This window comes from Grampus griseus (genome assembly GCF_964374135.1).
Source record: "Grampus griseus genome assembly, chromosome: 5".
Lineage (NCBI taxonomy): Eukaryota > Metazoa > Chordata > Mammalia > Artiodactyla > Delphinidae > Grampus > Grampus griseus.
The window spans coordinates 78425729-78451385 of record NC_138998.1 but is presented as its reverse complement, the minus strand read 5'-3'; the positions used below and the strand labels follow the sequence as shown (position 1 = coordinate 78451385).

Genomic DNA, 25657 nt, shown 5'->3' with positions numbered 1-25657 from the left:
GTTTGGTCATGAGTCTCACTCTGATTCAACACTAAGCTTTGTCTGAGGTAGTACTCAGAGGGCACTCCTGCCTGGGAAAGTCTTTCTGCTTTTTCAGGGTGAACATGCCTGGCCCCAGGAAATTGGGGCATTCCACTCCTGGGGCAGGTACTCAGACCTATCAGGACTTCCCTCCTCCCCAGAGGATAAGGCCAGCCCTCAGTCTAGTGAAGAATGAGAATTGCCCCCTCCAGTAATGAGTGGCACAGTCAAGAACCCCCAGCTCTGAATCCATCGTGACCAAATTAAGCTCTTCTGACCAGCGGCCACTCCTCCTCATTTCTACTCGACGTCAAACACCCACAGAGTCTGGTGCCAGGCCCCATGCTCAGTGTGTTGGATACAAGAAGAAATTACATTTGTCTCTGACCAGAAGAGTTTGCAGTTCAACTGAGAGATGGCCATGTGTCATTCCATTTGGCTAGAAGCCTTCTTTTGGCATTCAAGACTCACGGATTCAGGATTCTGGAAGAAACTCATGCAATCATATTATTCAACCCTCTTTGCCACCTCCATTTCACAGATAGGAAACCAAAGCCCATAGCCCTCTGCTTAGCTATTAAGTTAATTAAACATGTCAATTAACAAGGTTAACGCCTTATATTCCTAAATTTGCTAAATAGGTGATTCATGGGTCCCTGATTACCTGTGCTAGGCCTCTCAGTCCCCTTCAAAGTTGGAGCCACTTCCTAATGTGATTAAAAAAAAAGGCATTCCATTTGTTCAGTCGGTCTTTATGATCTATGTAGCAGGCACTGAGGATACTACAATGCACAAGGCACCAAATAAGATCCCTGCCCACATGGAACTTACAAGCTAGTCGGCAAGCATTCGTTCACTAATTTGTTCAATAAATAAGTATTTGGCACTAACGTGTGCCAGGTACTGTGCTGGTGTTGGGGATACAGCAGGAAAAAAGACGGGTAAAGGCCCTGCCGTGGTGGAGCTTACATACAAGCGAGGATTCAAGATAATTCCACCCTGTGATTATGATAATGAGGATATGGGAGAAGTGTGACTCAGCAGCAGGTTCAGGGTCTACTTCAAATAGGATTATTGAGGGAAATCTGGCCAAGGAGGTGATATTTGAGGTGAGACTTTTTGGATGAGAATGAGCCAGTACTGGAAAGAACGGGGAGAAGAACACTCTAGGGGGAGAGGACAGCCAAAATGAAAGCCTTGTGGGTGGGGACAGGCAGAAGAGCCACGTGGTTAGAGCGCAGTGAGTGATGTGCTCAGAAAAGGGAGCAGGACCAGGCTGGACATGGCGAGGAGTTTAAATTTTATTCTATGATCAGTGAGGAGAGGGCGGCGATTTGGATTTCCTTAAAAGAATACTCTGGCTGCTGGGCAGAGAATGGACTGCCAGTGGGCAGTAAGGGAAGGCTCACTGGAGGGTGTTTGCAGTGCTGGCCTGGGTGAGGGGCACAATAGTGGCATGGGCGAAGGTGGTGGCAGTAGAGATGGAGAGAAGTAGAAAGACTCAAAATATATTTTGGAGGTAGAGCTGACCCGACAGATGATGGGAGAGGATGAATTCTAGGTCATCACTTAACCCCTGGATAGATGACGTTAAGCAAGTAATACACGCTCAGTTGCTTACAACTGTGATCGATAATATGAACAAGAAAATCAGGGTCTTTGGCAGCTGAATCTGACCAAGTCTGAGGGATCAAATACAGTCACAATGATGAGATGCAGGCTACAGCCTCTCAAACTCATCTCTTTGTAGCCAGATTATATTTCTGCTCAGTCATGAAAGCACAAAAATATGTGGGAGACTGGAAATGTGGTCCCACACACACATATCTGAACTATCACTTGAAGCAAAATAGAAACTATTCAACAAGGAAATTTACCGAACTTATTATAACATTTACTGATTCATAAAAACTTATATTAAGGGATATTTTTCTTGATTTTATTAGGCAAATATGAGTATCTTCTTATAAATGTATTCTTAGCTTCGTTTCAGCATGGCAAAACCTGTTTAGAAAACCATCTGAGGGCTAGTTCGGTAGTCTCCCAGCACTTAGGAATGAAGTGGGCACCCATTCAGCACAGAGAGGGGGTGGGCCCCCAAGGTCAGACCTCAGGCTCTGCTGCCGGTGGACCCTGCTATGGGACCTGGAAAATAGGCCCCTGCAGTAAGAGGGTAACAGGGTTCTGCCTCCTTGCAGATTTGGGTATTCGGATTCCTGTTGGACATGTGGACTACTACGTCAACGGAGGCCAAGACCAACCCGGCTGTCCCACCTCCATTTCTGCAGGTCAGAAAGCCAGAGAGAGTTGATGTATGGCTGCCCCAGAGACTGGAATTTACCAACAGGCTTCGTGTTGAGTCAGCCAGTATGGGCCGTAGGGGGTCTTCCTTACAGTATCCTTTGCTGTGTCCCATCAAGCTTACTCAGCACTTATTAAATGGATGTCTTTGGAGCCCAGGTATTCTAGGGGAGGGGTGCCTGAAATTAAAAGCCTGCTCCATATTTAGGCTCCCTCCCCACTTCTTAGGCCCTGCTGTGATCCAACGTCACTCAAGCCAATAACTTCTCTTCTTCCTGGGCCCCACTTTGTGGCAGAGTCCACAGTAGCTACATCCTCTGCAGAACCTCGCTGTGGCAGAAACAGACTGATGTGCCCAAAGCTAGCTAGCTGAAGGATCAATTCAGTGCATGACCATTTCCCCAAACTAACTAAATTTAAGTTCTCTAAAATTGCTTTCAAGATAATCTTCTTGAATACATTCAGTGAATATGCATTTCTTCTCTTCTAAATGTATTCTTCTGGAATGTTCTTTTTGGAAATATTAATTGAATATATTCTTAGCATAATTTTAAATTTATCAAAAGCTAAGCGTTGGGGCTTCCCTGGTGGCACAGTGGTTGAGAGTCCGCCTGCCGATGCAGGGAACGTGGGTTCCTGCCCCGGTCCGGGAAGATCCCACATGCTGTGGAGCGGCTGGGTCCGTGAACCATGGCCACTGAGCCTGCGCGTCCGGAGCCTGTGCTCCGCTATGGGAGAGGCCACAGCAGTGAGAGGCCCACGTACCGCAAAAAAAAAAAAAAAAAAAAAAAAAGCAGCTAAGCGTTAAGGATTGTGTAGTCTTCTTATATTCTTATGAATATAGCCAACCTATCAACATTTCATATGGGAATTTCATTTTGATTTTTGATTACTATGTTTTTAACCTTTTCCTGCTTTACCAAAATTTTAACATTTTAAGGATTCTTTTGACCACTGTGTTGAGTAACCACTAATCCAAACTTACCAACTTTACTGATTTTCCAAAAACATGTTTCTTTTAACAATTCATAAAATTTTTCAGCAATTCCGATCAGATGGGATGGTTTGATTTTAATGGCTTTTGAAAATTTCTTTGGCATTTTAATTGGCCACTTTTTTTTCTTCATAACACAATCTGAGAAGGGAAGACACAATCTGTGTCTCCCAGCTCCCTGTTATAGCTAGAAGGAGGTCGGCCATAGACAGTGTTCCAACTCTGGGGGAAAGGAAAGTCAGCAAGCAGCTCAGACTTGGTTCTGGTCCCAGAGAGGGGGTCCCAAGGTGAAAGAAGAGTCTGAAGACCCTAAACCCTGGAGTTATGGCTCATTATAGACCTCTTAGCCCCAGCAAATTCATTCAGTGTGAATTATTACAAATTTTAAAATAGTCAACAAAAGGGGGAAAGTGGGGGTGGGTGGTGGTGGTGGTGGTGTGATGAACTGGGAGACTGGGATTGACATATATAGACTAATATGTATAAAATAGATAACTAATAAGAACCTGCTGTATAAAAATAAAATAAAATAAAATAGTCAACAACAACAATAACCAGAAAACCAAGTGTCTGTTATATTGGGACATTTGGCAAATTCAGTGTATCAGTCACTTGGTGAGGTGAACCTCAACACCCTGGCTTTTTTTTTTTTTTTTTAAGGTGGGTTCCAATTTTTATTATTGTTGTTAATAATAATACAATGAATGTGCTTACACACCAACCCTTCCCCTTTCTTTTTTTTTTAACATCTTTATTGGAGTATAATTGCTTTAAAATGTTGTGTTAGTTTCTGCTATATAACAAAGTGAATCACCTATATGTACACATATATCCCCATATCCCCTCCTTCTTCTTGCGTTTAACTCCCACACTCCCTATCCCACCCCTCTAGGTGGTCACAAAGCACCGAGCTGATCTCCCTGTGCGATGTAGCTGCTTCCCACTAGCTATCTATTTTACATTTGGTAGTGTATATATGTCCATGCCACTCTCTCACTTCGTCCAGGCTTACCCTTTCCCCTCCCTGTGTCCTTGAGTCCATTCTCTACGTCTGCGTCTTTATTCCTGTCCTGCCCTAGGTTCATTAGAACCTTTTTTTTTTTTTTAGAGTCCATATATATATGTTAGCATACGATATTTGTTTTTCTCTTTCTGACTTACTTCACTCTGTATGACAGACTCCAGGTCCATCCACCTCACTACAAATAACTCAATTTTTGTTTCTTTTAATGGCTGAGTAATATTCCATTGTATATATGTGCCACATCTTCTTTATCCATTCATCTGTCGATGGACAAGTAGGTTGCTTCCATGTCCTGGCTATTGTAAATAGAGCTGCAATGAACATTGTGGTACACGACTCTTTTTGAATTATGGTTTTCTCAGGGTATATGCCCAGTAGTGGATTCCTGGGTCATATGGTAGTTATACTTTTAGTTTTTTAAGGAACCTCCATACTGTTCTCCACAGTGGCTGTATCAATTTACATTCCCAACAGAAGTGCAAGAGGGTTCTCTTTTCTCCACACCCTCTCCAGCATTTATTGTTTGTAGATTTTTTGATGATGGCCAGTCTGACCAGTGTGAGGTGATACCTCATTGTAGTTTTGATTGCATTTCTCTAATGATTAATGATGTTGCGCATCCTTTCATGTGTTTGTTGGCAATCTGTATATCTACTTTGGAGAAATATCTACTTAGGTCTTCTACCCATTTTTGGATTGGGTTGTTTGTTTTTTTGATATTGAGCTGCATGAGCTGCTTGTATATTTGGGAGATTAATCCTTTGTCAGTCGCTTTGTTTGCAAATATTTTCTCCCATTCTGAGGGTTCTCTTTTCGTCTTGTTTATGGTTTCCTTTGCTGTGCAAAAGCTTTTGTTTCATTAGGTCCCATTTGTTTATATTTCCATTTCTCTAGGAGATGGGTCAAAAAGGATCTTGCTGTGATTTTTGTCATAGAGTGTTCTGCCTATGTTTTCCCCAAAGTGTTTTATAGTGTCTGCCCTTATATTTAGGTCTTTAATCCATTTTGAGTTTATTTTTGTGTATGGTGTTCGGGAGTGTTCTAATTTCATTCTTTTACATGTAGGTGTCCAGTTTTCCCAACATCACTTATTGAAGAGGCTGTCTTTTCTCCATTGTATACTCCTGCCTCCTTTATCAAAAAAAGGTGACCATATGTGTGTGAGTTTATCTCTGGGCTTTCTATCCTGTACCATTGATCCATATTTCTGTTTTTGTACCACTACCATACTGTCTTGATTACTGTAGCTTTGTAGTATAGTCTGAAGTCAGGGAGCCTGATTCCTCCAGCTCTGTTTTTCTTTCTCAAGATTGCTTTGGCTATTTGGGGTCTTTTGTGTTTCCATACAAATTGTGATTTTTTTTGTTCTAGTTCTGTGTAAAATGCCATTGATAGTTTGATAGGGATTGCTTTGAATCTGTAGATTGCTTTGGGAAGTATAGTCATTTACACAATGGTGATTCTTCCAATCCAAGAACATGGTATGTCTCCCATCTGTTTGTATCATCTTTAATTTCTTTCATCAGTGTCTTATAGTTTTCTGCATACAGGTCTTTTGTCTCCTTAGTTAGGTTTATTCCTAGGTATTTTATTCTTTTTGTTGCAGTGGTAAATGGGAGTGTTTCCTTAAATTCTCTTTCAGATTTTTCATCATTAGTGTATAGGAATGCCAGAGATTTCTGTGCATTAATTTTGTATCCTGCTATTTTACCAAATTCATTGATTAGCTCTAGTAGTTTTCTGGTAGCATCTTTAGGGCTCTCTATGTATAGTATCATGTCATCTACAAATAGTGACAGTTTTATTTCTTCTTTTCCAATACGGATTCCTTTTATTTCTTTTTCTTCTCTTATTGCTGTGGCTAAAACTTCCAAAATTATGTTGAATAAGAGTGGTAAGAGTAGGCAAACTTGTCTTGTTCCTGATCTTAGAGGAAATGGTTTCAGTTTTTCACCATTGAGAATGATGTTGGCTGTGGGTTTGTCATATATGGCCTTTATTATGTTGAAGTAAGTTCCCTCTGTGCCTACTTTCTGGAGAGTTTTTATCATAAATGGGTGTTGAATTTTGTGGAAAGCTTTTTCTGCATCTATTGAGATTATTATAGGTTTTTATCCTTCAATTTGTTAATATCGTGTATCACATTGGTTGATTTGCATATACTGAAGAATCCTTGCATTCCTGGGATAAATCCCACTTGATCATGGTGTATGATCCTTTTAATGTGCTGTTAGATTCTGTTTGCAAGTATTTCATTGAGGATTTTTGCATCTATGTTCATCAGTCATATTGGTCTGTAGTTTTCTTTTTTTGTGACATCTTTGTCTGGTTTAGGTATAAGGGTGATGGTGGCCTTGTAGAATGAGTTTGGGAGTGTTCCTCCCTCTGCTATATTTTGGGAGAGTTTGAGAAGGATAGGTCTTAGTTCTTCTCTAAATGTTTGATAGAATTCACCTGTGAAGTTATCCGGTCCTGGGCTTTTGTTTGTTGGAAGATTTTTTATCACAGTTTCAATTTCAGTGCTTGTGATTGGTCTGTTTATACTTTCTATTTCTTCCTCGTTCAGTCTCGGAAGGTTGTGCTTTTCTAAGAATTTGTCCATTTCTTCCAGGTTGTCCATTTTATTGGCATAGCGTTGCGTGTAGTAATCCCTCATGATTCTTTGTATTTCTGCAGTGTCAGTTGTTACCTCTCCTATTTCATTTCTAATTCTGTTGATTTGAGTCTTGACCCTGTTTTTCTTGATGAATCTGGTTAATGGTTTATCAATTTTGTTTATCTTCTCAAAGAACCAGCTTTTAGTTTTATTGATCTTTGCCATTGTTTCCTTCATTTCTTTTTCATTTATTTCTGATCTGATCTTTATGATTTTTTTGCTTCTGCTAACTTTGGGGTTTTTTTGCTCTTCTTTCTCTAATTGCTTTAGGTGTAAGGTTAGGATGTTAATTTGAGATTTTTCTTGTTTCCTGAGGTAGGATTGTATTGCTATAAACTTCCCTCTTAGAACTGCTTTTGCTGCATCCCATAGGTTTTGGATCATCGTGCTTTCATTGTCATTCGTTTCTAGGTATTTTTTGATTTCCTCTTTGATTTATTCTGTGATCTCTTGGTTAGTCAGTAGCATATTGTTTAGCCTACATGTGTTTGTCTTTTTTACATTTTTTTCCCTGTAATTGATATCTGGTCTCATAACATTGTGATTGGAAAAGATACTTGATACAATTTCAATTTTCTTAAATTTACCAAGGCTTGATTTGTGACCCAAGATGTGATCTATCATGGAGAATGTTCCATGAGCACATGTGAAGAAAGTGTATTCTGTTGTATTTGGATGGAATATCCTATGAATATCAATTAAGTCCATCTTGTTTAATGTGTCATTTAAAGCTTGTGTTTCCTTATTTATTTTTATTTTGGATGATCTGTCCATTGGTGAAAGTGGGGTGTTAAAGTCCCCTACTACAATTGTGTTACTGTCTGTTTCCCCTTTTATGGCTGTTAGCATTTGCATTATGTATTGAGGTGCTCCTATGTTGGGTGCATAAATATTTACAATTGTTATATCTTCTTCTTGGATTGATCCCTTGATCATTATGTAGTGTCTTTCTTTGTCTTTTGTAATAGGCTTTATTTTAAAGTCTATTTTGTCTGATATGAGAATGGCTACTCCAGCTTTCTTTTGATTTCCATTTGCATGGAATATCTTTTTCCAACCCCTCACTTTCAGTCTGTATGTGTCTGTAGGTCTGAAGTGGGTCTCTTGTAGACAGCATATATACAGGTCTTGTTTTTGTATCCATTCAGCCAGTCTATGTCTTTTGGTTGGAGCAATTAATCCATTTACATTTAAGGTAATTATCGATACATATGTTCCCATTACCATTTTCTTAATTGCTTTGGGTTTGTTATTGTAGGTCTTTTCCTTCTCTTGTGTTTCCTACCTAGAGAAGTTCCTTTAACATTTGTTGTAGAGCTGGTTTGGTGGTGCTGAATTCTCTTAACTTTTGTTTGTTTGTAAAGATTTTAATTCTCCATCAAATCTGAATGAGATCCTTGCTGGGTAGAGTAATCTTGGTTGTAGGTTTTTCCCTTTCATCACTTTAAATATGTCCTGCCACTCCCTTCTGACTTGCAGAATTTCTACTGACAGATCAGCTGTTAACCTTATGGCGATTCCCTTGTATGTTATTTGTTGCTTTTCCTTTGCTGCTTTTAATATTTTTTCTTTGTATTTAATTTTTGATAATTTGATTCATATGTGTCTTGGCATGTTTCTCCTTGGATTTATCCTGTATGGGACTCTCTGCACTTCCTGGACTTAACTATTTCCTTTCCCATATTAGGGAAGTTTTCAACTATAATCTCTTCATATATTTTCTCAGACCTTTTTTTTTTTTGTCTTCTTCTGGGACCCCTGTAATTCGAATGTTGGCACATTTAATGTTGTCCCAGAGGTCTCTGAGACTGTCCTCAATTCTTTTCATTCTTTTTTCTTTATTCTGCTCTACAGTAGTTATTTCCACTATTTTATCTTCCAGGTCCCTTATCCGTTCTTCTGCCTCAGTTATTCTGCTATTGATTCCTTCTAGGGAATTTTAAATTTCATTTATTGTGTTGTTCATTATTGTTTGTTTGCTCTTTAGTTCTTCTTGTTCCTTGTTAAATGTTTCTTGTATTTTCTGCATTCTATTTCCAAGATATTGGATCATCTTTACTATCATTACTCTGAATTCTTTTTCAGGTAGACTGCCTGTTTCCTCTTCATTTGTTTGGTCTGGAGGGTTTTTACCTTGCTCCTTCATCTGCTGCATATACCTGTTTTCTCATTTTGTTTAACTTACTGTGTTTGGGGTCTCCTTTTTGCAGGCTGCAGGTACATAATTCCTGTTGTTTTTGGTGTCTATGGTCAGTGGGTGAGGTTGGTCCAGTGGCTTGTGTAGGCTTCCTGGTGGAGGGGACTGGTGCCTGTGTTCTGGTGAGTGGGGCTGGATCTTGTCTTTCTGGTGGGCAAGGCTGTGTACGGTGGTGTGTTTTGGGGTGTCTGTGAACTTAGTATGATTTTAGGCAGCCTCTCTGCTAATGGGTTGGGTTTTGTTCCTGTCTTGCTAGTTGTTTGGCATGGGGCGTCCAGCACTGGAGCTTGCTGGATGCCCTATGCCATGCCCAGCTCTGTTGGGTGGAACTGGGTCTTAGCATTGAGATGGAGATTTCTTGGAGAGTTCTCCCCGATTGATATTACGTGGGGTCAGGAGGTCTCTGGTGGTCCAATGTCCTGAACTCAGCTCTCCCACCTCAGAGGCTCAGGCCTGACACCAGGCCAGAGCACCAAGACCCTGTCAGCCACACACCTCAGAAGAAAAGGGAGAAAAAAAGAAAGAAAGAAATAATAATAAAATAAAAAAATATATTTTTAAAAAGTAATAATAAAATAATAATAAAAACAAGAGAGCAACAAAACCAATAAACAAATCCACCAATGATAACAAGTGCTAAAATCTATACTAAGATAAATATAAAAATCAGAAACAAATCAGTCACAGACAGCAAACCCCAAGTCTACAGTTGCTCCCAAAGTCCACCGCCTCAATTTTTTGTTGATTCGTTGTCTATTCAGGTATTCCACAGATGTAGGGAACCTCAAGTTGATTGTGGGGATTTAATCTTCTGCTGCTGAGGCTGCACAGAGAAATTTCCCTTTCTGTTTGCACAGCTCCTGGGGTTCAGCTTTGGTTTTGGCCCTGCATGTAGGTCGCCCTCAGGCATCTGTTCCCTGCCCAGACAGGAGGGGATGAAGCAGCGGCTGATTAGGGGGCTCTGGCTGTCTCATGCTGTGGGGAGGGAGGGGTACAGTAGTTATAATTGGAATGCAGGGTGAGCCTGTAGCAGCAGAGGCCAGTGTGACATTGCAACAGCCTGAGGTGCACCATGTGTTCTCCCAGGGAATTTGTCCCTGGATCACGGGACCCTGGCAGTGGTGGGCTGCACAGGCTCCCGGGAGGGGAGGTGTGGATAGTGACGTGTGCTTGCACACAGGCTTTTTGGTGGCTGCAGCAGCAGCCTTAGCGTCTCATGCCCGTCTCTGGGGTCTGTGCTGATAGCCGAGGCTCGCGCCCGTCTCTGGAGCTCGTTTAGGTGGTGGTCTGAATTCCCTCTCCTCGTGCACCCCGAAACAATGGTCTCTTGCCTCTTAGGCAGTTCCAGACTTCTTCCCGGACTCCCTCCCGGCTAGCTGTGGTGCACTAGCCCCTTCAGGCTGTGTTCACGCAGCCAACCCCAGTCCTCTCCCTGGGATCTGACCTAAGCCTGAGCCTCAGCTCCCAGCCCTGACCCGTCCTGACGGGTGAGCAGACAAGCCTCTCGGGCTGGTGAGTGCTGGTCAGCACCGATCCTCTGTGCAGGAATCTCTCCACTCTTCCCTCTGCACCCCTGTGGCTGTGCTCTCCTCTGTGGCTCCAAAGCTTCCCCTCCCACCACCCTCTGTCTCCTCCAGTGAAGGGGCTTCCTAGTGTGTGGAAACCTTTCCTCCTTCACAGATCCATTCCCAAGGGGCAGGTCCTATCTTCTTTTGTCTCTGTTTTTTCTTTTTTCTTTTGCCCTACCCAGGTACGTGGGGAGTTTCTTGCCTTTTGGGAAGTCTGAGGTCTTCTGCCAGCGTTCAGTAGGTGTTCTACAGGAGTTGTTCCACATGTAGATGTATTTTTGATGTATTTGTGGGGAGGAAGTTGATCTCCGTGTCTTACTCTGCCATCTTGAAGGTCTAACGCATTGGCTTTCATTGATGGACTGTGAACTGCGGGGGACTCCCTTGATTGTCTTGTTGCTGGGTTGTGTATAATGAGGTTGTAAAAAATTGGTTGTGTGGATGATGCTGAAGAAGGTAAAAATGTGCAGACAGATATCCGTTTTGAGAGGGAGGGTTGGGATCGCCAGCTCTCTGTATGTTCCCATTTTCTTAAAGAGAGTTTTTATGATCGTGGAAGAATGGGTGTGTATGTAAACAATTTTCTTGGTAAATTAACTAAGTTACCCAGGAAAGTTAAAAAGAAAAGTGAGAGTGTAGTAACCATGTTCATTAATGTTTTTAAAATGTGGCTCCAGGGACATCCCACGTATTTATAGCCTGTTGGAGTATAAAATTCAATAAAATTACAGTAAGTAGCATGGAGGGAGTTTCCATTTGTCTTGAACTGAAACCTTCGTTGTGTTCTTTTTGCCCTGTTCAGGCTACAGTTATCTGATCTGTGATCACATGAGGGCTGTGCACATCTACATCAGTGCCCTGGAGAGTTCCTGTCCATTGATGGCCTTTCCTTGTACCAGCTACAAGGTCTTCCTTGCTGGACACTGTCTGGATTGTTTCAACCCTTTTCTGCTTTCCTGTCCAAGGATCGGTAAACGCTACCCCTTTGGCTTCCTTTGACAGTTTGGAGAAAGTTCAAATCTTGTCACCTCTTTAAGTCCTGATCTCCTATGGTCAAGAGGTCTACCCGAGCAGGGTAAAGAAAACTTAAGCAATGAGTCGTTCAGCCTGTCCTCACCTGGAAGGTGGTGTTTAGCTCTCTGCGTCCCACCCCTCACCCTCTATACCACTGCCTCATGCCATACTGGCTCTGCACACAACCCCCCCCACACACACACAGGCACTGGCAGGTAAGTCCAGCCTCAGGATGCTCTCCAGAAGCACTGGTATAGTCCAGATTGTCTGTACCCACTCTCAGACCCGATGCTCACCATAGGTCTTCCTCGCTAGGCCAGCCATTCTCCAATTCCTGATAGGCTGTAAATCCCCAAGGCTGGCACACTGTGCCCACCTTAGAGGTGTGAGACCTCATGCCGGCTGGAGGGGTTCCTAACTGCCGAGTGGCCTGGGCACACTCGTGGATGATCCAGGCCAGTCTGGAGAGAAGGGCTCAGGAAGGCTGAGGTTCCAGCCTCAACTCACCCTGTGCAGATCATGGCTGTGAAAATCCTGGGGTCATCCAGTGTGGAGGGCTCCAGGAAAACGCCTGGGTAGTGTAAATGGGTCTTCCCCCTCCCTCACTCTCCCACTTCCCACTCCTGGCTGCCACTCAGAACCGCAGCAGCCTGCCATTGCTTATAGAAATGAAATTAATATCAGCTTGGCAAAATGTTAAAGCAGGGGTGGTTTCCCATAATAAAGCGAATCAATATTACTTCCTACTCATCGGGCATATGTCACTGTTTCCCACAGATGTGATGGACCAGACGGTTTAACAACCACTTCACACTGCCCCGCCTCATCTCTCGCTAGCCTTTCCCTTTTTTCCAAACACCACAGGGATGCTAACTACTTATACCGCCAAGAGTATTTCATGTTTCCTCACCCTGTGTCCCTTTGCCCAGACTGTACTTTCTGCCTGGAATGCCCTTCTCTGACTTGCCAACCACTATTCTTCAGCTCAAGCACCTCCCTGTGCTCCAGTGCACAGGATACAAACGCCACTAAAACAACTGTCATATAGATTGTTTTGCAAGTTGAAGACATCATTTCAAATTTCTTATAAATACTCCCTGGGAATGGGCCAGACAATCTGCAGAATGTATTTGTTGTCTACCTGTATGTTTATTCCCATCTGGATGGGGTCACTTGTATCCCAGGACTCACCGCAGGGCACGGCGCATCATGAGTATACAGTGGAGTTGTCTGTGGAATAAATGGGTGCATGAATTAATCGATACATGGCTGGGTGCCGTGGAGCCCTGGAATGGCCTCCTCAGGGCTCTGCTGTCTTTGCTTCTCTATCTCTAGGACTGGTGGAACAAGGTGGTGTTAAGATAGAGCCACTTCCCAAGGAAGTGAAGGTCTACCTCCTGACCACTTCCACGGCTCCATATTGCGGTGAGTGCGGGCAAATGAGCTGCTCAGCTCTGCCAGTGTGCTGTCCAGCTGAGTCCAGGGCTCTGTCTTGGGCTGTGTCCAGCCCAGCATGGTAGCTGAAGTGGGAGGTGAAGACCTGGGGCAAAAATGTCATGGGAAGGGAGAGGTGGGGGACAGCAGCTACTGGTCTTAGATAGAACCAAAACTTTTCAGAGCTAGCCCAAACCACTGCTCTGTGGATGAAAACTTGGCGGTATCTTGCCTTACTGTCAGTACACTGGTCTTCATTCCTCCCCACCCCACCATGGAAACCTGCCTTCCAGTGTAGTTTCTCTCTGGAGTGGTATTTGGGAGTACCTTTTGGATTTCTCCTTCCTGCATGCATTTCCCCCTCCTTATTGCCCATCCTATGTGTCTCCCACTCTGGCAGCCCTCCTAGGTCGGGGTCCACGAGGAATACTGAACCTTCATATACATATTCCAGCTGTTTACTATGGCTCCTAACCACTGCATTTCATTGAAGCTAAGATGCCAGCGATTGTGAGAGATGTTTAATGTGAGAGAAATGGGCTTCTTAGTATCTATGACATACATTACAGGCTGAACCATCCTCCTTCCCTATGCTATTTGCATCTTAACTAGGTTGACTATACTTCCTGATTTTGTTATCCTGTTATCCTGGTTCATTGTGTGTTCAGAATAGAAGTATGCTGGTTTGGAGGGGACATTATATGATCACCTAATTCTCAATGATTTTCTGATCAGCTGGTGTCTGGTTGGTTGGTGGAGGGGTCTTTGTGGCTATACCTTCCTGGTACTAGAGGGCCTGGTGAAGTGTGAGACAGAGCTCGAAGCTCAGGCTCTGTGGTCACCCAGACCTGGATCTGAATCTCGGCTTCTCCATTTACCAGCTGTGTCATCAGGAACAAGTTTTTTTTAACCTTTCTGAACCTCTATAGACTTATGTGGAAAATGGGAAAAATAACAGTACCTATTTCAAAGAATCAATTGTGAGGATAAAATAAAATACATAGTACACAATCACCAGCACAGTGACTGGAACTCAGTAAGTAATAACACCCTTCCCTCTGTCAACGGGAGAATTTGGGAGATGAGGTGGGGGTGTTTCTAACTTCATGCCAGAGAGAATACGTGGCTACTTCTTAGGAATAAAGTGGGTTACAAGAGTCACCTGTGGGCTTTCCACATGTATCAGCTCATCTGAGAACCCAGCCCCGAGCGGTGATGTGCCCAAGGCTGCGTGGGTGGGTGAAGAGGTCAGCATTCAACTCCAGGTCTTCTGACTCCAAAACCTTTACCTTTTCCAGGTCATCATCTGCCTCCATACTTGTGTCTCTGTCCCCTCTTCCAAGAACCTGCTCTTTTCAGCTGTATTTCTCAGTTAGGTCAGCCTGAGGGAGGACTTTGTCCGGGTCGGAGGTGGGGCTGCAGGAACCAGACATCCCGTTTCTACTTCCAGCTCCAGGGCAGCTTCGCGACAGCTCCTCTCTGTCCGCATAGCCAGGGAGCCTGAGGAACACCTGGAAGTTAAAGGCATTTTTAGGTCCCTGCTAAGGGTGATTCACCAGGCCATACATTTTCTGACTGTTTCATTTTTGTTGTGAGACTCCCTCCCCATTCCCCCAGAAGTATGGCTGTGTCTGTTCAAAAACCTCAGCGGACCTGCCTCTTCTGAGCCTTCCATTCTGAGCATCAGAGCTGGACCCATCCTCTCCTGGGGGTGGGAGGTACGGGGCACCCACCGGGTAGCCCACCTGGCAGCTCCCGCTCTCACCCACTCCCAAGCCATCATGGCACTGAGCTCCCATCACCCAGCACTCTTGGCCTGCAGTCACCGTTGGCCTCTGCCAGGCAGGCACCAGAATGGACAGAGAATCTTCTCCAAAAAATCATTTTTCTCACAATATTACTTTTCTCTTGTAGAGCAATGTTTCACCCGAAATGTTTTCTCCCCATCACCTCATTTAATCCTCATCATGTTCTGTGAGATGATGTTGGGGGTTATTGATTATAGATGAAGGAACTGAGGCACAGAGAGGTTCAGTGACTTAGGCAAGGCGATACAACTAGTAAGCAGCAGGCCTGGCCTTGGACCCATTTCCCCTGGCAAACCATCCAGGGCTCATGGGCTGTTTCCCATGTCATGTCCCCAAGCAGGTCGGATTTCACTACCAGCTCCTACCCACCAAATGTTAGCAGACCTGGCCCTCCTAGGGCTTTCAGGGTAATCAGAGAAGAGAGAAGCAGAACCTCAGGAAACTTTCTTAATCAGTGATACATGCTGATAAAGGAAGAAGCGATATAATATATCAAACTCAGCCCAGAGAATTAAATTCCTAAAGCTATGTAAGTTAGCCGTTTTTCCACATTGCAAATATCCACTCCAGTTCAGCCCTTGCCCATCAACATAACAATCTGCATCCGTAATAAACAACTGAGAAAGAGAGACAGAAGGGACGTGGCATCTGACGTTTCGCTCTGTGGAGCGGGGAGCACGTAGCGCTCCCTTGTCTTCTTGTGGGTTCTTGGCAGTGAGTCCTGTTACTAACCCCATGAGCCCCGATGGACCACATCACTCCTCCAACTTAGAGCTGACTCTCTTTAAATTCACTTAGTCCCTCCTCCCAATGTTCACCCATAAAACATGACAAACGAAAAAGTACAGGTAGGGCAGAGCTCTAGCTATGTCCCAACCACCAAAGGAGTCTGTGAAAATGTTCGGAGACCGAAGTCACTGCATGGTGCCACCAGATGGGCTTACCCCTTAGTGAGGAAAGGATGGGGTGCTGGGGAAGCTGTAACCCTTCTTAACCTCTCTTGCCAAAGGGGCAGCAGGTCTGGGGACATCACCGTGAACCAGGCTGCTCAGCCAGTCTGTGTCGAAAATACCGGCTTTGAGAGCCTCGGTGTCTGTGCTGCCCAAGCAGGTGGAGATGCCACACAGGCACCCAGCCACCACAGGGAGGGCAGTAGTCATCTCCTGCACACATGGTGGGTTCCCTGACACAGGGGGTATGCTAAGGGGGGGAGGGGCGTTGCTCTATTTTATGAGTTAATTGTTTAGTATAAGATAGACCCTTTTTGGTTCTTTCAAAATCACACCATCAGGATAATGTCACTCGTTGGTAACAAAGAGTGCCACAGTGCCAAAGAGTGGCACATTCTAGGATTACAAGTAATAATAAAAACTCTCATGTATTGAATGATTCCTAGGCACAGGCACTGTCTAAGGACTTTATATGCATTAACGCATTTAATTCTCATTCAGACCTGTGGGGTATGTAATTTATTATCCCAATTTACACTAGAGGAAGCTGAGAACCTGCGACAACAGGTAATCTGCTCCAGGTCACACAGCTGCTAAGAGCGAGAGCGAGATTTCCCAACTGCCCTGCTGCTCTCTGGGACATTTTGTGCATTGCACCCACTGACCTCTGGCCCAGTTATCTGCTCTGCTTTGGTTTCCTAGTGCATCACAGCCTTGTGGAGTTTTACTTGCTGAAGCTGAGAAACCAGGACACCTGCATCACGGTCACCTTCCTTAGCAGCAGTGTCACCTCCTCGGTCACGATCACCATGTACGTAAGTGTCCCACATGGCTGGCTTCTCTCCTTCCATTTACATACATGCACATATATGCCAGGACAGGCACTGTGTGATCACTGATGGGTGGGTGGAGCCAGCTGAGCTGGGGAGGGGGGTGAGGGTGGCACCTTCCACAGATGGACCCACAGATACAGGCTGGGCAACTGTTCCAGGTTCAGGATCAGTACTGGGTCCAAGTATAGTGTATTCAGACAATAGCAGACAAGCAGGCAGACAGCAGTAATGGAACGTCCCAACAGGTGGGGAGAGTTTGGGGATTGGGTCCCTGATAGGAAACAGCATCAGGAATCCAGGCAGGGGTCATTAGGGATGTCAGCAAGTAGGAAGGCCTCAGCCATTGGCCCAGGGAGGGCTGGCCAGAGCCTGGGAAGCACCTACTCCTGGGCGGAGGGATGGGAGGAGAGGGGGGCAGTACTAGATGGGTTTCTAGAACAGACTCTCAGGCAGAGGGTCAGTTAGCAAATGAGTGCAAGGTGAGGACCAGCAGGGTTGATGCTGAGTGGTGCCAATCCCTAGAACTGGGGCTGATTTCCTTTCTTTGTTGGGTCACACTTGGGCCTCGCAGCTGGTGAGACCAGGCTTGAGGTAAGCAGGCAGAGAGCCTCAACTGCAGGGAGCCGCAAGCCTGGCAGGGGACAGGAACTCAGCAGCAGTGGTGCATGTTTCTTTAAAAAGTCATTGGGGGCTTCCCTGGTGGCGCAGTGGTTGAGAGTCCGCCTGCTGATGCAGGGGGCACGGGTTCGTGCCCCGGTCCGGGAAGATCCCACATGCCGCGGAGCGGCTGGGCCCGTGAGCCATGGCCGCTGAGCCTGCGTGTCCGGAGCCTGTGCTCCGCTATGGGAGAGGCCACAGCAGTGAGAGGCCCACGTACTGCAAAAAAAAAAAAAAAAAGTCATTGGTTAGTTACTCACAAGCCAGCAGGAGACAGACTAATCAGATAAATCACTGTCTCAGTCAGGGCTCAGCCTGGAAACCAGAGCCCAAGCCAGGCAGTCCCATAGAAGGAAATTAACACAAAGAGCTAATTACAAAAGTGTGGGGAGAACTGAAAACCCGAAAGGAGGATGGGGAGGCAATGCAGAGATCAGCAAAAGGAGTCACTCCACCCCAGAGCTCGAGGGACAAAGCCAGGTGGTGTTGGTAGAACAAGGAATGGGATGGGCGGTGCAGGGTGGGAATGATTGGCAGGAGTGGGAAGCAGGGAGGAAATGCAGCTCCTCCAAATCACTGCCTGAAGCAGCGTCCCGCCTGTGCAGGGGAGCCTGAGAAGTGTGGTTTGCAGGGGGATAGATGGAGCACAAACAGGGACGTGACCAGTGCCCATACACAGAAATGCACAATTGTCAGCAGTGGCAGGGGCTACGAGAACAAATAAGATAGAGCCTGACCAAGTGTGAAGAAACAATGTTTGAGTTGAGATCTGAAGGATTTGGAGGATCCTTCCCCCCAGACCAGGGGTTAGTGAGATATGACATGGGGAGCAGACAGCAGTGGGACCAGGCATGGGGAGAGGAGGCTGGAGGGGCAAGTCAGGGTCAGACCATGCCACGCCTGGAAGGACAGGGTAGGGATTTGGGGTTTTATCCTGAGAGCAGTTTGGAGAGCTGCTGGGAATTTTAAACAAGAGAGTGATGGGATCAGATTTGGGTTTGGAAACATTTCTCAGGCTGCAGTGATGGATATTAACTGCTGTCAGGGAAAGACAAGTTTCTGCTGGGAGGAGCTCCCGTCTGGGCTCCCAGACACTCTTCCACCAGGCAGTGCTCCAACTCACCCAGGCCGCACAGCACAGGACAGCAGGCAGTCAGGACACCCACACAGATCTTGGGGTGCCCACGTGAACCTTGCAGATTATAGCTGAGTAATTTTCATTAGATCAGTTCAAGGTCACGTTACTTCTGCAAGGGTGTTTTTATCACCTTTCCAGCCCACTGGTAGATGAGCCGACACTGGCAGGAATCATGACAATGACACACAACTCTGGCTGCTTGTTAGAACCACCTGGAGAGCTTTAAAGAATACTGACAGCAAGCCCCACTCCAGACCAGTAGCAGTAGAATCTCCAGGTATGGCTTCAACCACTACACTGTTAGAAGCTCCCTGAGTGATCGGAATGGACATCCACAGATTCCTTCTTTTTTCTCCCCAAAGAGATTTGCATTATTGTTTTGAAGAAGGCTATCAGAACATGATTATCTTCAATTCCTTGGTTCTTGTTTCCTCTTGCAGAACAGAAATTTAAAAGAAGGGAGGGGGTTTATGTGTGGTCTTTCCCCTACTTTCTATAACTTTGTGAAACCCCAAGATTTCCTTCCAATTAGAAAATTTACCTGGGCCAAGTCCCCAGGCCACTCACTCACAGTGTCCTTTGTAGCCCTTCTAGTTTGCAAGCTCTCCATCCAAGCAGACTCTTAAAGTGAATAATCTTCTTATTTTTTCCTCTGAAATACTTCAAAACACTTTTGAAATCTAAAAAAAAAAAAAAAAAAAAAAATAAGAAAGAAAGAGAGAGAGAGAAGGGAAGAAAACGGGACAGCTTTTAAACAAAGTTTTACCAAATCTTCCTCAAAAGGACAAAACAAACTATATGACTAATCCTGGGTTAGAAAGTACACAAAGAAGACATTTCATCAGTATGAAGAGGCCAGAAAGGAAAGGGAAACCATGCTCACTTTAGACAACACCCAGTGCCACCGCGGAGGGGAAAGCAGCGCCTTCCGGGCTCTCCCTCTTTCTCACAGTCCCTCTTTCTGAGCCCAGAGGGGACTGGAACAGGCCAGAGCAGGGCACAGGGGGGCGGGGCATGGGGGGGTGGCTGGGGCTTAGACCTAGGGCTGTGTGACTCCAAAGCCACAGCTGGGAGGAGACCACACCTGGACTCCACCGCAGCTCTGTCTGGCTTCGAGGCCCGTTGTTTGTTTGTTCATTTGTTTCCATCTACACTTTCATACTCAGTCTAAAATAGAGTAGTCCTCACACAAACTTCTTGGAACTGAACATCCTGGAAGAGGCCTCCACTTCCAGGTAGATGGACCTGAGACTGAAGATATTCACTAATCAGAATTCAGATCTTCCCTAACCTGAATTCAGTTCTTCACTAACTAGGACCCTTTCCCAGATGTGAAAATCCAAGGGCTACTATTTCGCTGCAGGGTGCACTTATTCACTTTCAAAAAGCAACACCTATTTTCTGCATCACATTCAAAGCTGTGAGGGTGTGGGCCGAGGGGCTGGTGAGGGTGATGCAGAGGACCGTGGAGCCCACCTTCCAGGAACTAACTCACCAGGCTACCCGCGGAGCCCCTAGGAGCCAAGGGGAGGCAAAGGCCAAACGTGTGCGGCAGTAAGTTACTTTGCCTTTCCCTTACAGACCTAGACAGCAACGCCACGGGAAAGGAATCATAGCTCACCCCAGCCCTCAGTGCCAGATAAACCAGGTGAAACTCAAGTTTCAGCCTTCCAACCGAGTTTGGAAAAAAGACCGGACTATCGTTATCGGGATGTTCTGCACTGCTCCTTTGCCTGTCCATGACAAGTAAGCCCCATATCCACCCCGCCCCAGACACACCCACAAGGATCAATCCTGACCTTAGATGTGACACTTGTTGAGGTGCAATCTCATCACGGGTATGAGCTTCCTTGATGCGGAGGTGACAGAAGACCCAGGGTTTTCCTGAACCTCCTGCAGGGCCATCTTGGGTTGGGATGCTAAGAAGACAAAGAGGTTGGACTTTAATTCCCCATCCCCACTTTAATATAAGAAACTCCATTTTATCTGAAATATATATATTAAATATGTATAGATAATTATAATATACAATATATATAAAATATATATTTATATATATACATATATGTTTTATTACCTGCTATACTTAGTTTCTCCGTAAGATTTTATTGGAACAAACATTGCTCATTGCATATTTCCTCTTCTTTAGCCTCCACTGGTCACAGTCATGGGTGTGGATCCAGAATCCCTGTCCCCTTTACCCCACCTCTAGTAGGCATTTAGAGTATTAGTCTTTCCACACCTGGCCCTCGGAGGACAGGAGTGGGCTCCTGGTAATCCAAGAGTAATCATCCCATAGACGACTGTAGAATTCTTTCACCTGACATCACGGAAACACAGGCGCACGCAACTCTGAGCCCTCTCTCCCGACCAATCAGGAACCTGCCCTGAGGACACACCTTCTTGTTGCTCTTCTCTTGCAGTAGAAGGACCGTCTGCTTACCTGAGCCAGTGAACTTACAAGCAAGTGAGACTGTTTCTCATGACCTGAAAATAACCTGTATATAGTTATACAAGGGCAGGATACATCTCCCTGGATTGGGGGTGGTGGTTCAACTTATTCTAAGCCATTACTACTAAGAAAGAACACAAAAGTCTTGGTTATTTTCCGCATAATTAGCTACCTTAGAGAGGAGAGAGAGCTCATTTTACAGAGCTTTATCTCCATTGTGAATTTAAAGAAGCTTACAGAGATACCATTTCAACTTTCCTGTTCATACTTAACTGCAATTGCCCCATATCCTTGGACATCTGTACCTAGGATTCAACAGAAACATATACAGGAAAAAGGCTCTTTTTTTTTTTTCAAATAAAACTCCATGGAATGTCTGAATCGTTTGTTTTATTGGTATGGAATTCTGTTATGTACAGAAAAGGTGATTTACAGTCTGTGGGATTGGAGAAAACAGTAGATGCTGAATTCTCTATATTAAAATAGCAATTGTGGGACTTTCCTGGTGGACCAGGGGTTAAGAATCTGCCTTCCAATGCAGGGGATGTGGGTTCGATCCCTCATTAGGGAACTAAGATCCCACATGCCGCAGGGCAACTAAGCCCCGCGCACCGCAACTAAGAGCCAAGGCAGCCAAACAAATAAATAAATGTTTTTTAAAAAATAGCAATTGGAAAGAAGTGCTTGGTATAAGAGAGGGGGTGGAGGGTGGGGAGGAAGATGGTACCACTCACCATCCCTTACCATTGCCTTCTCTGGGTAACTGGAAGGTTTGGGGGATCAGAGAGATCTTTTGGGAATATAGGTGGATTTTCTTTGGGTCAGTGTTTCCCAAACTTTGATCTTTATAAATAACCTTGTATCAAGCCACAGTCCAACAAGAAACAGATGGTGTGCCCAAATTGTGTAATTTGAGAATTTAATAGAAGAACTATTTATAAAGGTGTTCATAGGAAGTGAGGAAACCACAAGGGACAGTGCAGTTCCCTGGGACTGGGGCCAGTGGGAGCTACTACTGTCTTATGTCTGAAGAGGCCAGAGGAAGGAGCACCAGGGTCTGGAGACAGAGAGGTCTGCGGGACCTTTGGTCAAGGAACAGTCATCGGGCAGCAATCCTGCAGGGAGAGAACCAGGGGAAAAGATTCTCCACCCTCACTCTTCTTTCCTCCCCCATTCTGCTGGTGCTCCCACTGAGTGATTGCAACTAGAAGCCAGAAGACAAGAGGCACGTTGATGTGGCCCTGGGGTATAGAGCAGGGCAGAAAAGGGTGAGAATGGCTGCGATGGCCGTGGGAACAGACAGAGAGACATGACACATACCTTCACTGCTTTCTCCATAGCTAGGTATTCCTGGATTCCTCTATACTTAATGATTTTGTTTAACTCTTAAAAACCATTTTAACCATTTTTAAGTGTATAATTCAGTAGTATTCACTACATTCACATTGTTGTGCAGCCATTACCACTATCCGTCTCCAGAACTTTTTCATCATCCCGAACTGAAACTCTGTCCCCATTAAACAATAACTCCCACGGCCCCTCCCCCCAGCCCCTGGTGACCACCATCCTAATTTCTGTCTCTATGAATTCTACTCTTCTAGAGCACCTGATACAACCATACAGTATTTACTTTCGTATCTGGCTTGTTTTACTTAACATAATGTTTTCAAGGTTCATCCATGTTGCAGCATGTGTCAGAATTCCCTTCCTTTTTAAAGGTGAATAATGTTCCATTGTGTGTATAAATCACATTTTGCTTATTGATTCATCCATCAGCGGACACTTGGATTGCTTCCACCTTTGGGCTATCGTGAATAATGCTGCTATGAACACGGGGATACATACAATGCTTGAGACTTTTTTAAAAAAACCTAAGTAAACGGGCTTTGAAAGGAAACTGCTGACTTGCCGATTCACTCTCCACAGTAAAGGCTGGGTGAATGATGCAAGCAACAGGCTGCAACTGCTCCATCTGGTCCAAGTCACCTAGGTCACCAGGAGAGAGAGGGAGCCTTTGTCCGAAGGACAGGTGATGCATTGTGAAGGCTCACAGACACACTTTGTTTTCTGCACCGTCCATCCCAGTCAGTAGGAGAACAACGTGTTTGGAGAACCTTCTTCAATATGCAGGATTGGAGTTCTTTCTTTTTTTCTAAAACCCAAACCCCTCCTTTTTTTGGCGGTACGCAGGTCTCTCACTGCTGTGGCCTCTCCCGTTGTGAAGCACAGGCTCCGGACGCACAGGCTCAGCAGCCATGGCTCACGGGCCCAGCCGCTCCGCGGCATGTGGGATCTTCCCGGACCGGGGCACGAACCCGTGTCCCCTGCATCAGCAGGCGGACTCTCAACTACTGCGCCACCAGGGAAGCCCCCCTCTTTTGTTTTATCCCTCCCTTTACTCCACCCAGGTTCCCAGCAAGAACCTCCCTAGAGACAGACCTACCCTGGGCTGTATGAGGCTGTACTTCCTGTTCTCTTACTTTAAGTCACTGTTAGACTCCCTCACATTTTATGTTGCTCCCCATCAGAAACTTCAGATCATTACCTTAAATGGAAAACCAGTGTTCCTTATCATAAATTAATCCTAAAAATAAATACAATGAGAGCATAACAAGGTTTAAAATTCCAGCTAGATACCATGGCTTGCTGCAAGCTCTATGCCCCAGGCCTGTTTTTTCCTTATTAAAAAGAAAAGATTAACAAGTATAAGGGAGATGTCAAAAACTTATCAACACCAGAGACTTTCTTCTATATATGTAATCAGTGGACTGAAAGAAATTTAGAGCCGGACTAGCAATTTCACCGAGATTTGATGTTATTTAATGCTGGGTCTATGTGCTACCTTAAACCGTCTCGCCCACACTCTAGAAAACCTGGCTTTACGTAGGTGGAATGTGTGTGGGGTTAGGAAAAAGGGAGCGGTAACAGAACTTGCTTGATGGCAGGGCAAAGGCAGAGCATGGGTTTTCCCTCCACACCATTGTCGCTCCCAACCCCTGCCGAGAAGTTTCTTGAACAGAGACTACCACGCAAGTAATTCAAGAGTCAACCCCTGCCCTTACATGGCACTATACACATGAATTCCAGAGGCTTCCTCTCTCTGGTCACTCTGCTCTGAGTTTGTTCAGTTTGTACTGCAGTCCCAGGACTGGGCTCCATATACCAGGCCTTCTCCCCAGTGTACACCAGAGGCACACGTTCATTTGGTCTTTGTTGTAATCCTCCATTGCTTCACCCAAGAGTCGCTTTAGGGTTACCCACAATACTTCAGCTTTTAAAGGTCTGTATTCTTATGGATCCAGCTTGCTTGCTTTCTTGTGGAGTTGACTTTTTGAACCTGAATGAACTTTTCATGTAACCCAGTTCCTTTACATATTATTATTGTAGTTTCTCCAACCTGTCGGGAATTTTTCACATCCTAATCTTATCCTTAAGAATACTTAGCTCTCCCTCCAAGCTTTATGTCATTTATATCTATATCTATATGCAGATATATGACATTTTTTGTAGACTCCTTTTTCATAACTATAGCTAATAACTTGAAAGGAGAAGGTCAAGGGTAGACACCTACCTCTAGAAGCATCTTTAAGATCAGTCAATACTCTGAACCTTCACGTATATTTCTAACTCATGTTTATCTTGGCTACTTACATATTATGAGAAAAGTTCCAATTCTTTATATTTACATGATTTTATGATTTAAATGATTAAAATATGATTAAAATATGATTAATTTAACTTTAGCATGACTTAATTCCCAGAAATGCAGGCTCCTAATAATTGCTACTTTATTTCCTAAATACATGCAAGCAAACTTTTTAGTGATTTGTTCCTGGACTTTGCTGGGAATCAACATCAAACTTCCTGATCTCTGATTTTTAAGAGTCTCTGCTTTCTGATTACTGGAGCAAATATATTCATCCACCGTCTTCTACGTCTTCTCTTTGGGATTATCTAGTGATGACTGAATAAAGACCCCAGTTACCCCACAAGGTCTTCCTAAAACAACATTATAATTCAGGGTCTGAGTACCAGGATTGATTTAAAGCAGTTGAGTGATTTCAATCTTGGTCTTCATGTTAATTTCCCTCCAAAATCCACCCCACCTTACTATATATATATATATTTTTTAATTACAAAAGCAATACATGTGCATTTTAACAAGTCAGACTGTAGACACATAGTTTCCGTGGCCCCGAGGTAATAAATGTTAATAGCTAGGTGTATGTCCTACACATCTCTCCACATTAATACAAATATATACACACATGATTGTTGTTTCTTGTTTTGTTTTTTTCTAAACAAAAATGAAATCATAGCACACACAGCATTCTGCAATTTTCCTTTGTTATTCACAATATATCATGAATATTCCTCCTGGGCTATACATAGACTTAATTTATTCCCTGGATGTATACATTCCACAGCATGGGCATGTCATAATTTAGCCAACCGTTTTCTTGGTGATGAATATTAAAGTTGTTTCTAGTTTTCTTCAACTACAAATGATGCTGCAATAAGTACTTTTGTACATCTATTCTCATACTGGTGGCTTCATTTCTATATGATAGATTTCTTTGGTGAGAATAGCTAGGTCAACAGATATATCA

The 25657-nt window shown here is 44.5% G+C and overlaps 1 protein-coding gene across 1 annotated transcript in view; it reads left to right on the top strand.

The window, feature by feature from the left end:
* PLA1A (phospholipase A1 member A) overlaps window positions 1–21552 on the top strand; it is a 33282-nt gene extending 11730 nt beyond the window's left edge. The window contains exons 5-10 of the mRNA XM_082655192.1: window positions 2220–2309; window positions 11564–11731; window positions 13111–13200; window positions 16670–16778; window positions 20177–20341; window positions 21019–21552. Coding sequence (XP_082511318.1) covers window positions 2220–2309; window positions 11564–11731; window positions 13111–13200; window positions 16670–16778; window positions 20177–20341; window positions 21019–21103 — 707 coding nt within the window. The 3' untranslated portion in view covers window positions 21104–21552. The remainder of the gene's footprint in view (window positions 1–2219; window positions 2310–11563; window positions 11732–13110; window positions 13201–16669; window positions 16779–20176; window positions 20342–21018) is intronic.
* The last annotated feature ends 4105 nt before the right edge of the window (window positions 21553–25657 follow it).